An 11,868-nucleotide genomic window follows, 5' to 3' on the forward strand; every position below is an offset into this window, starting at 1 on the left:
TTTGTTTAAAGTGCCATTTAGAATATATAATACAGTATAATAACCTCAGCTCATATAATAACAATGGGTCATGTCCTATAGTCTCAATAGCTAATATAAGGCAATTTATTAAGTCTCTCAAATTGAGAGACTTTGATAACTTTTTGTCAAGAAGGTCCCAACCGATTGTCATGCTTATCAGAGGAGAGTAGTGTGAAAATAAGTTCTGAAGAAAATTCATATTGGTGAAAATTTTAATTAGGCAAAAGTAAGATCAATTGATTCCCCACAAACCACTGGATACTTTGGAAGCAGTTTTTTCCTTCTTGGTCTGTTCTTATTCTTGAAAATTATTAGCCCAAATATAATACACAGTGCAATAGCGCCACCATCAAGCCAGTCAGAGTAATTTTAATTGAGTGAGAAATGGGGGAAAGCCTAGGGCAACTCTAGATCTTACAGTCTCTCCTGCGTGTAAACTTTCAAGGCAGAATAATTATTCTAATAAGAATAAGAATAAGTCTAGCAAAATCAGGAACGTTCCATAAAGTGTTATACTATTCGCCAATCATAGCTCACTATCCAAGTATCCAATCACTAGCCCAGTATCCAATCATAGCACAGGAGGCGGGATTTTGAGGGAAAGCGGGGGCAGAGCTCACGTTCCTTTTTGTTAGTGGGCGGGGTCAACGGTGTGACAAAACTCAGACATGTGTGGGGTTTTTTTAGAGCTGACGCTCAGCTGATTGTGACGCGGCGTGGCTGTAGGAGGGGTGGCACGACCGAGAGACAGATATAGAAGCGTAAATAATAACCCGCACTGTCTCGTAATTGACACAGCGCTAGGACGAAGTGTAAGAAAACAATAGTCGCGCGAGACATCCGTTATAGTCATCGGTCTTCGCGAAGAAATCCGCACGAGCTGTCACGAGCACGGCGCATTCTAGCGGCTGCCTAGGCAACACCATTCCGCCTTGTTTATTTAGAGAGCGGCCGAGGAGAGAAGAGAAGCGCTGGTCGGTCCTCCCTGGTGGACACTTCTAAAAAAGGTAAATTGCCTTTCTGGGTTAGTTTTGGGACTAGTGTGAAGTGACAGAGAGGGTGTGTGTGTGTGTGTGTGTGTGTGTGTGTCTTTTGGACTGCTGGAAGTATGATGGCGGGCGCGTATGTAAGCAGCGCAGCTGTCAGCGGCCATTATACCCCAAACTAATTGCAAAGTTTGAGCTTGACATGAACAGCACATGGTGCCTGGCCTCCAGTGATCTCCACACTTCTCTCATTCTATAGAATACTGCTGTACATTCAGACAGACAGAGAGTTTTTGTCCACATAAGTAAAAACAAATAATCGTCATTTCAGTCATCTGTTTGAATGGACTTATGTTATAACCTGAGAGTAGCATGTAACTTGAGCATGTAACATTATTATGTAACTTTAGAGGGGTGCAACGTATACTCAACACTACTAAATAATTATTTAAATAAATCCATTCTGTGTGTCAAATAATACCCTTACTAGGTTAATAAATAAATATGTAAAATAAATAGGTTAATAATAACACAGTCACTCACCAATTTCAGTTTCTGTTTTAGGTGTGTAATAACACTCATTTTGCATGACAGAGTTCATTGATATGGCATGTGAGGAAATTTTACTTTCTATTTGTCACTTGGCACAGTGGGTACAGTGAGGCCTGGAAGACATGGTGGATTACTATGACATTTTGGGAGTGTCACGCAACGCCTCTCCAGATGACATCAAAAAAGCGTAAGTGTAACTCCCAAGATACCAAATGGTTCCTGTAGATTCATCATTTTCCCATCATCACTCCTGAACATGATGGAAAGTCTATATTTAGATTTCTCACTCTTGTAAGTAAAGGGTAGTGTGTCATTTTATAGCCTTCTTCTGCCTGCAAAATGAAATGAAATTATAATGAAGACGTCGATAAGCTCTCACATTGCCCCAATCAACCACACCACCACTATGTATGCTGGGTATGCAGCTCTGCTCTGGCTAGGGGCAGGGTAATTTCATGGAAACAATTTCAGGGAAAACATACATACTCATAAACAGTAACCAGACCTCACGATGAAACTAGGATGTTATATCATCAAGGATTACAAACGTCTGATTATCATGAAAATTCCTTTCACGTCTACAGTTTTGCAGAGTTTGCTTTGACCTTTCCAGCCTGGTTGGCCTAGATTCACAGACACTTGCAAAGCTAAAGGTTCAAAAACATTGCTTAATTTGTTGGACTATATTTCCATCCATGCTAGATCGCATTTAATCAATAATTAAACTTTGGGACAAATGCAGATATTAATTGTGTAAAAATTAAGTGTTGATTCTAACAGCATGTTGAAGACTGCTTTTTTACAGCACAGCTACACATTTAGCATGACTGAGCACATTTTTGTCAACTTTTATGACACATATGTGAACAGATTAGTCCTTTGAAAGGGTATGTGCTAAAAATGCATTGATTTTAATCCCCTTTGTATGGTTATTTTTTTGTGTGCATGTATAGATACAGGAAGCAGGCCTTGCGGTGGCACCCAGACAAGAATCCAGACAACAAGGAGGAGGCAGAGAGAAAGTTCAAGGAAATTGCAGAGGCCTATGAAGTCCTGTCAGACAGTAAGACTGCTTAAACTGTGGCTTCTAAATTATAATTATTTTAAAGTAATTCTTGTCTTCAAAACTAATGCATCGTTGTAATTTCACATTTTCCAGGAAGCAAACGACAATCGTATGATTCTTATGGCAAAAGTAGCATGCCAAGCTCAGGTGAGAAATTCTAAATGTTTAATAAAACCCATAATATAGTTTTCTGATTTTATACATATTAGGATGTAATGTATAATTTTTTTAAAGGCTCCAGTGGTAGCTCTTTTCCCGATGACTTCCCTGGATTTACCTTCACATTCCGCAGCCCAGATGAGGTGTTTCGGGAGTTTTTTAGAGGCCAGGATCCATTCGCAGACTTCTTTGGTGGTTAGTCTCAGAGAGCCAGTGAATGCTTTAACTGCAGTTTTATTGACTGCTGTTGCTTAAAAAAAAACATTCTACACTCCTCATAAGCTTTCTTCTTGTCCTGTTGTTTGTAATGTCCTGCTCTGAGCAATGTATGTCTTACTAAATGTTTTATTATTACCATCTCTTGCTTTCTCCCTCTCTCCTTCTCTCTCTCTCTCTCTTTCTCTCTCTCTCTCTCTCTCTCTCTCTCTCTCTCTCTCTCTCTCTCTCTCTCACACTATCTCTCCTTTAGATGATTTCCCATTTGGGGGCATGCACAGTGGGATGCACAGTGCTTTCCATGGACACCATGGCCCCTCCAGACTTGGGACCAGTCGCTTCTTCTCATTTCCCTCAGCAGATGGTTGGGATCCATTCTACATAGCCCATGCACATCTTCAGATTAGCTAGATTCAGTATTAACTGTAGATTAAGTATTAACTGTATACAAAGATTTAAATATAATAGCAGTAATTTACATGAATATGACAAAATATAAGTTAATCAAGAAATATAGGAAAATCAAGTTAAAACAAATGCAACATAGTTAAATACTGTATTTTTGCTTTGCACAAGTGTTTGTGTCTTATTGAGTTAATTTAAATTGGACTGTCATCCATTTGCCTTTGTAATGACATTAAGCATTACATGTTAAATGTCTGTGAACTTATAAAATATTTAACATTTTGGAATAATTAAAGACACCCACAAACCATCCTGTGTGTGCTCACAACCCACTTTTATGGATATATTTACAATATAATTTCTAGGTAATTTTATGCTATTGTAATTAAGTGAATGATTTATTTATTTATTTTTTTACACAGCTGACTTCACCAACTTCTCTTCTTCCTCACTGGGAGGCTTTGGGACTGGAGGGGGGAATTATAAGTCTGTGTCCACTTCCACACGGATTGTCAATGGGAAGCGTACCACAACAAAAAAGTCAGTTTAATTTTGTACACATTCTCTAACATTGTCATTTCATTGTCAATACTGTTATTTAAAGTAAGGCTTAGCTGCATTATTCACTAACTATATATGCTGAAGGAAGGCTTAATTTAATTAATAGAAAATATTTGCTCGCACTCTTATCCACAAGGCATGAATTATGTGTAAATCACTTCACATAATATATCTCATCATTTCATGAAAATCCACAGCTATGATCCACAGCTATGGAATATTTTATAATACTTTTCTTTACAGGATCCGAGAGAATGGACAGGAGAGAACAGAGATTGAGGAAGATGGGGTTCTGAAGACTGTCCTAATTAATGGTAATTTTTACACTATGTCCAATAATCAGCCCTTGTAATTCTGACTTCTTTACATTGGTTCAAATCTGGGCAGGTCAGGTCAAGTCAGTGAGTCTAATTCAGCTAATATGTGGTTTCAGGTGTGGAAGACGAGGTGGCTCTAGCTGTGGAACTTAGCCGGAGAGAGCAGTCTAGCCAGCCTCAGTGGACAGAACAGCATCGGCTCACCGCCAACACTACCCACTCTAATTTGCCCAATCACGACCCACGAAACAGCACACAGCGATCCTTCAGCTCCACCCCTTTCTTCAATTGCGCGAGTGACAACGAAGAGGTGGATGAAGACCTACAGATGGCAATGGCATGCAGCCTGTCAGAGATTGAAGCCCAGCAGCGGGCAGCCGCCTCCACCCAAGACATAATCTCAGGTGCCAGGGGAGGGCCGGGCAAGCAGATGAAAGGGAGTGATGCTAATCATGAGATTAGATCAGTGAGGGAGGGGATACATGAATCAGCACATGAATCAGTACAACGCACTTGTTTAGCTTCTGAGGAGAAAGTACCAGGGAAGGGACCAGAAGGATTAGAAAAAAGCGCCAGCCCCGAAGGAGTACTTTTAGAAGACAGAAAGGGAGAAGAAAATGTTGCAAATGGTACTTCTGTGAAGAAACGCAAAAGGTGTTCATGTCAGTGTGTGATGTGTTAAGTTGAAGATAGAAGTAGTCCTGAGTCTTAGAACAGAGAAAGGACATGCTGTTAAACATTGCTGCATGATATTCTCAGTTTTAAATATATTTATGGCTGCTGTGTTGATCTTAACCATATCTGAAGTTTTGTGTAGCCTGTTAAAAGAGGTATCTTGGCCTTTGTTTCCCTAGAGGGTAAGCCAGGTTGATGCTAAATTTTTTCTTAAATTTTAATGTGAATACCAGGACTGGTACTGATTTATCACAGAGAGATTAGATGCTTCAGAAGTGGCTAAGTGTACTAAAGCAGTGTAATAACAAGTCATATATCTATACAGTAAGTAATTGCTTTGTGCAAGTCATGATTGATATATAATTCGGTTGGTTTGTTTACTGTTGGCTTATTCGTTTTTTATCTACTATAATATTGCAACTGACATGATGCTGAACAATTCAGTAATAACTGCTCTCGTACAGTATTATTTAGATTATTGGGTTTAGAGGATTGCAGGCAAGGCATATTTGCAGATGTTAAGACTCTAATTAAGTAACAAAATACAAACAAAAACAAACACAGTTAAACTGAACCCGAACTGACTACAATAGAAACTAAAATAGTAATGACAGGGCAACAGTTGTGAGACACTGACTAAAAAAACAGCATTCTAAATGCCTATACAAATTAGGCCAATAAAGTAGATGCAGGTGAAAAGAATTGACAAGTGCAACGAATGATGTCCACCATGAACAAGAAGTACAGAATGTCTCTGGGCACAAGGCGCCTTCTAGTAGTTATCCTTGACATAAACCCTCCAAAAAAGGAGGGCATACACAAATGCCTCAATCCCCGGAGGCGAAGAAGTAGCAGCTACCCTTGGTACCAGAGAACACTGCAATACTAGGCAGGGAGGGTGCAGTATCTGGCTGTAACACTGTTGGAAATGACTCGGGAAGCTCAGGTAGGTTAGGGCTTGGCTCAAGAGGTGCAGGGGTTTTCCAACAAAACTGTCATAAGTCCCAGAGCATTCATGATTTTCAGAGGAGACTGGGCCTTTAGAAGAGCCAGAGCCTGCAACAGGGTTAACAGAGCAGAAAAGGCTTTTCACAAGGTTAACAGCAAACAGGTATTTCAATAGGGCTAATAAAGCAAACAGGGCCTTCAACAGGGCTAACAGAGAAGATAGTCTTTGCCTACCGCTCTCCATCAACACACGGTCTGGGGTTTCTCCTCTCCCTGGACCACGCAATGCCATCTTTGTGGTCGATGTGGGTTGCCATGTCACTCTGAGCTTTGACACGCTGTGTCTCGAAGGGCACGCACTTTATCACAAGCCAGGAGCCCTCTCGGCTCGGCTCGGCTCGGCTGCTCGCTCACCTCTTCCAGTCTTCTTCCGGGATGCTATGCGGGGTCTCACTTCTATCTCTTTCACGTGCTCCGCTAAATCTTTCACAAAATCATGAACAAGAAATGCAGAAAGTCTTTGGACACACAAAGTCTCTGCTAGGGATTATCCCTGACACAAATTAAAAACTGAATGTGAACTTGTGTTGTTAGTCAGTTGTTAAAACAGCACTTCTAAGTTAGTATCTGCCATACTATCCCAATTAAAATGAGGGTTAGTTGAAGATAGTTGGGTGTTTTTGTTTTTTTTGGAGTGTTTGGAGTTCTTTTTAAATGACAGTGTTAATTATGGAGATAAAATTTCTCAAAAGTTGATGAATTTATTTAAAAAAATAACGCTATTTTGAATATTTATGAATGTATACTCAGATTGCAAAAACAGGCTGATTTGGGCTAAGTCGTCTGTGTCTAAAGATGTTCGTGCAGTAATGCCATGCCTCTTATGCTTAATGTTATTCATCATAATGATGTGATAAATCACCTCTTGTGCTCTACCTACAATCAGTCCATGGGGGACTAAATAGCACTTGATTCAAGTGCAGTGACTGTCTGTTTATGATGAAGATTCGAAAGGGAGCTTTTGTTAATAAATATCTGGTAGAATGTTGAAGGTGTATATCAGAATGAATCATGTGGTGTAAATGTTTAGTGCCTTGAGAATGTTAAATTTGATGTGCCAATTATTGTCAGTATTGCTGAATGTGGAGACAAGTCAACTGTTTTCACTTCTATTTTTGATTATATACTGTACATGATTAGCAGGTATCAACTGGAACATCAGTTCTCTTATATGCAATACACACAATGTTAAAAAGCCAAAAAAATATATGAAACACATATTGTTTTCTGACATATTATATGAATATTATCATGTTTTTTGTAACACTGTTTGTTTTATTGATGATTTATAATGAATGAAAGTCTTGGAATGGAAAGTATGGAGAGCTCTGGTTTAAATATAAATATAATATTCTCATTTTATTTTTTCAAGTGTGTTTAATTATTTTTGATTTGCCTGGATTTGTCAGCATTAAGTAACAATAAACCTCAGAGAACAAATTCTATATTTGGTTAAACAATTTTTTGTACAGGCGGGCACGGTGGCTTAGTGGTTAGCACTGTCGGCTTGCACCTCCAGGGTCCGGGTTCAATTCCCGGCCAGGTTCGATTCCCACCTCTGTGAGCATGGAGTTTGCATGTTCTCCCTGTGCTTGGTGGGATTTCTCCCACAGTCCAAAGACATGCAGATTGGGCTAATAGGCGTTCCTAGATTGGCTGTAGTGTGTGAATGGGGGTGTGTGTCTGGCTCCAGGCCTGCGTCTGTATACAGGATAAAGCAGTATAGACAATGAATGAGTGAGTGAGAAGTCTTTGTACAAAATGTACTATATTTTCAACCCTAATAATGCTTTTCAACATTGGCAGAGGCTTTTTTTGCATTCCCTTATATACTGAAACCTAAAAGTTACCCCAGGATTTGTGTGCAAGAAACATGTCACTAATTTTTTTTTTATTGTAATTCTAACTCTAAGATTTTAATTTGTTTCCTATTTCTTTAGACTAAAACAGATTATTCTTGTAGTTTGTTATTACAAACCCATTTGTCTGTTTTGGTGCCACACTTTATCCTTTCATAATTAGTCCTGTTGTTCTATGTATCTTTTTTGCATCTTAATTTATTTGTGATCTGGTGTGTTTACCTGACTCCCTTTCCCTGCTGTTACAGAGTCTGACTTCCAGGCTTTCACGGGCTGAGTGGTCACCATGTTTCCCCCTTCTCTCCCCGGAGGTAAAGAGTAGTTTAGAAAAGAAAGAAAAGAGAGAACCCTGTGCATTTTTATTCTGTGTACATTGTCTCCTAACACCTGACCTTTTTATCTAAAAGCATTGGCTAATTTAAATATTTACAGTGCATTGAATTTTTAATATTATATTTGATGGTAGAGCTTACCAAACATTATGTATGAGGGTGAGTAAAATATTATCTGCACTCCTGTTAAAATTGTTTTTTTGTGGTCTGAGGGTGAAGTTTGTGCAAAATGGGTACCGAAGTTACAGAAAACTTACAGAACAGCATAAAATAAGTTTTTGGATGTCTGTTATCAAAATTTGGACCAATACTTTAAGGAAGTGAAAGTTTCCTTAAGAGAATTGTTACTGGTGACAAGACATGGATTCATCACTATAAGCGTGAGAGTAAACAGCATAGTATGCAATGGAAATATCCTCAATCACCAAGAAAAAGTTTCAAAGTCAACCATCAGCTGAAAAATTGATGCTTACAGTTTTCTAAAATTCTCAAGGGCCAGTATTGGAACATTGTCAGGAAAAAGGTTTAACAATCAAGGATGAAGCGCTAGATAAGGAGAGATCCTTATTGAAGATCCGAAGCCTAAACTCTGGATTTAAGACATAGGACAGCTATCCACAGGCATTGTGCTTTTGCATGATGATGTACATCTGCACACTTCTGCCCAGACAGTTGACAATTTGCATAAACTGTGTTTTAAAGTGTTAAAGCATCCTCCCTTTAGTCCTGATCTTGTTCCACTGGACTTTCACCTGTTTGTCTCTTAAAAGCAGTCCTATAAGGATGAATATTAACTTCTTATGTAGAAGTGAAGACAGTGCGTTCTTGACACAGAGCTCAACCTTAAACATTTGTTAATGACAGAATATGAATGCTTGTTGATACATGAATAAAATGTTTTGAAAAAGAAAGGAGATTGTGTCAAAAACTTGTGTATTTAGGATTTCTGTAGTTACAGCCAGAGTGCAGATAATTTTTGACTTTCCCTCCTATATTTAATAAATAAATAAATAAAAGTATGTCATAATGAAAGTAAACCACCACCTCAAGGGTTGCCTAATCCCATAGTATCTAATAGCATTGTATGCTATAATTTAGAGGATGTTTAGAGAATAGTACTCTAATATAGATAGGGGAGAATTTAATTCACATTTGTCTAGTGATACTCACTCTAACCATTTTGTGAAAGTGTCTTGTTGTGTGGTGTGCTGTGACATTAGAGAATTAAACCTATGTAAGCCTGTCTCAGGGACAGCACTAATGCCTCATCCATCCGTATGCCCTGTACAGGTGAAGCGCTTCCACATGCTCTGCTCTCCTTCTGGCTCTCCTGCTGCTCAGTTTTCAAAGTTTTATTTGGAAAAATACAACAAGGCAAACAGGTCAATATATTTGCTAAGTGTGTGTGTGTGTGTGTGTGTGGGCATGCAGGTCTCTAGATGAAAGACTGGAACTTTATTTAAAAGTATAGTGGTGTTCATAATGTTTGTCAAAGCCGGCTTGTGGAATGTTATCATGTCTTTCGGAGGAAGTTACGTTTTGAGTCACGTCCTCAGTTACGTACTGTATGCAGTAAATGTATGGCACATTTAAAGCACAAGATTCAAAATTATCTGAAAGATAAAGATGAAAAAAATAATTTTAATGACATTTATGGTTTAAATTTTTGGAAACACAAACTGATTTGTTTACTCTAACCTGTCAATAAATCCCAGAAGCCTTTGATTGAACCCAAAATGAACACTATTAAGATGAAGGGCACATGTGCACTGCACATACAACTGCACCTGAGTGACATATTGATGTCCCAACATTCAGACACATATAGCCCTATAAAACTTGCTTAAATATGAAATAAATAATACATAATAGAGTGTACTGTTGTAAGAAAAACGATCCGGGTAATTGTAATGTCATGATGTAATGTCATTCACCTCAAAGCAGAATATTTTACTTGTCCTGAAGTTTTATTCCTTTTATACCACACCAAAATTCCAACAGTAATAATTTTTAATGAATTAATGACACTTTCATCTTTTTTTAATTTGTGGATATGTACGATCAGTCAATTCTCGTTATAGTAGTTTCCTGACCATTTTTTTTTATAAGACATCATCTGGAGCTTTTTATGTTAGCATACTAGCAAACTAGCATGTCTTCTATAAACATTAAATAAACACAGTTTTACCAAATGAATGATTATACAGTGGATATACTCAGCGCGGTTTGTGAGTGTTCCGCAAGACGAGCAAAGATTTTTAATAAATGTTAACTTTGAAAACGAATAAGTCTTGGTTTACGAGTACAGAGTATCATGTATCATGCATGCGCTTCTTGTTTTGACGCTGAGCGTCACGTGATCACAACTGAGCCAATGGTTTTTCTCTCTCTTGCGCTGCGGAATTGTGGGTAATTGTCCCCCCTGCTCAGTCTTACTGCGCGTCTCTCACTGGTATAACACAAATGTGTGCGCGCATGTAAAGCAAAAGAAAGTCTCATTAGACAGGTTAAAGATCCATTTTCTCCCTCTTCGTATCAGCCTGCACTTTAACTGCGTGCGTCATTGGACACCGTGCCCCTTCTCACACACACACACACACACACACACACACACACACACACTCTCTATCTCTGCTCTACACAGAAATTGATTCCGTTAGTATGCGCTCACGCGAGTGTCATGTTCCTTGTTAATTTTAATGTCTTTCCGATAATTATGTGTGTGTGTGTAAAAAACTCAAATAAGAGAGGAAGAAGGGTTACTGTGTAAGATGAGAAGAGGGAGGGTCTGATTCTTCCTGTCCTCTAACCTTAGCTTCACACACATATACAAACACACACACACAAACACTCATTTACATTTACATTTAGGCATTTGGCAGACACTTACACACACACAGCGCCTGCGCGCATAAACGAAAACACTTATCTGTCGGCATTAATTTTTACTTTTTTTTAAAGGTAAAGTGCAGGTAATTTTATTTATTTAACATGTTCCATGCCACTCACCTGAACGTCGCTCTCTTCACCAATATAACATGCAACCGTGCCCCTGCTGCCACCACAATCACTCTCTGTGTTAAGTCTTTATTGATCTCATAGTTTTATAGTAATGTATTAATCACATAAGGTTTTTGAAATATGTGGATTTTAACCATAAACCCTATTAATACTTTGACTCCTGTAGGTCACAGTACTAAAAAGGAAATGAAGAAATGAAAAGGAGCTAAAATATGGTTTAAAACTGTGGTTCTCCCCTCTCGTCCAGGAGGACCACCTGCCCTGCACATTTTAGCGTTTTCAGCTCCCAGCACACCTTATTTAACTAATGAGCTACTTAACAGTCTTTTCTGAATTCAACTGTGTAATAAAACTGAGAAAAAATGTGCAGGGCAGTATTACGAACCATTTGTTTAAAATATTGCCAATATTGCATGTTTTTTCAGCAGAATATGGCTGAAGTCTGGGCAGGAGGAAGATATGAAGAGAAATACAGAAGGAGAAGTGAGTAGGCAAGTTAGACCAGGAGAGACAGAAAAGGACACAAAGGAAAGAAATGAGGAAATGAGAGAGGAGATGAAGTAGAAATTAATGTGTTGAAGATGAAGACTAGAGTGCAGATGAATGGAAGCAAGGGACAGAAGCAGAGGGTGATGATGAGACAGGTAATGACAGGGAGACAGATGATCCTGCTGTAGTCAAGTTGGACCT

General features: G+C 38.7%; 1 protein-coding gene across 3 annotated transcripts; it reads left to right on the top strand.

The window, feature by feature from the left end:
- Positions 1–698: 698 nt before the first annotated feature.
- Positions 699–10,362, top strand: dnajb2 (DnaJ heat shock protein family (Hsp40) member B2). 3 transcript variants are annotated; one of them, XM_053497017.1, is made up of 11 exons: positions 702–1,028; positions 1,658–1,746; positions 2,513–2,622; positions 2,719–2,772; positions 2,860–2,979; positions 3,254–3,364; positions 3,828–3,945; positions 4,210–4,280; positions 4,400–4,687; positions 8,074–8,136; positions 9,448–10,362. In XM_053497017.1, exons 2-10 carry the CDS (start codon positions 1,682–1,684, stop codon positions 8,100–8,102), a joined length of 966 nt encoding a protein of 321 aa, XP_053352992.1. In that variant the 5' UTR covers positions 702–1,028; positions 1,658–1,681; the 3' UTR covers positions 8,103–8,136; positions 9,448–10,362. The 3 variants fall into 3 exon arrangements, with proteins under 3 accessions (XP_053352991.1, XP_053352992.1, XP_053352993.1); XM_053497016.1 differs by lacking the exons at positions 8,074–8,136; positions 9,448–10,362 and having other exon boundaries at positions 699–1,028; positions 4,400–8,044; XM_053497018.1 differs by lacking the exons at positions 702–1,028; positions 8,074–8,136; positions 9,448–10,362 and having other exon boundaries at positions 1,671–1,746; positions 4,400–8,046.
- Positions 10,363–11,868: the final 1,506 nt, after the last annotated feature.

This window comes from Clarias gariepinus, chromosome 5 (genome assembly GCF_024256425.1).
Source record: "Clarias gariepinus isolate MV-2021 ecotype Netherlands chromosome 5, CGAR_prim_01v2, whole genome shotgun sequence".
In the NCBI taxonomy this organism is placed as follows: Eukaryota; Metazoa; Chordata; class Actinopteri; order Siluriformes; family Clariidae; genus Clarias; species Clarias gariepinus.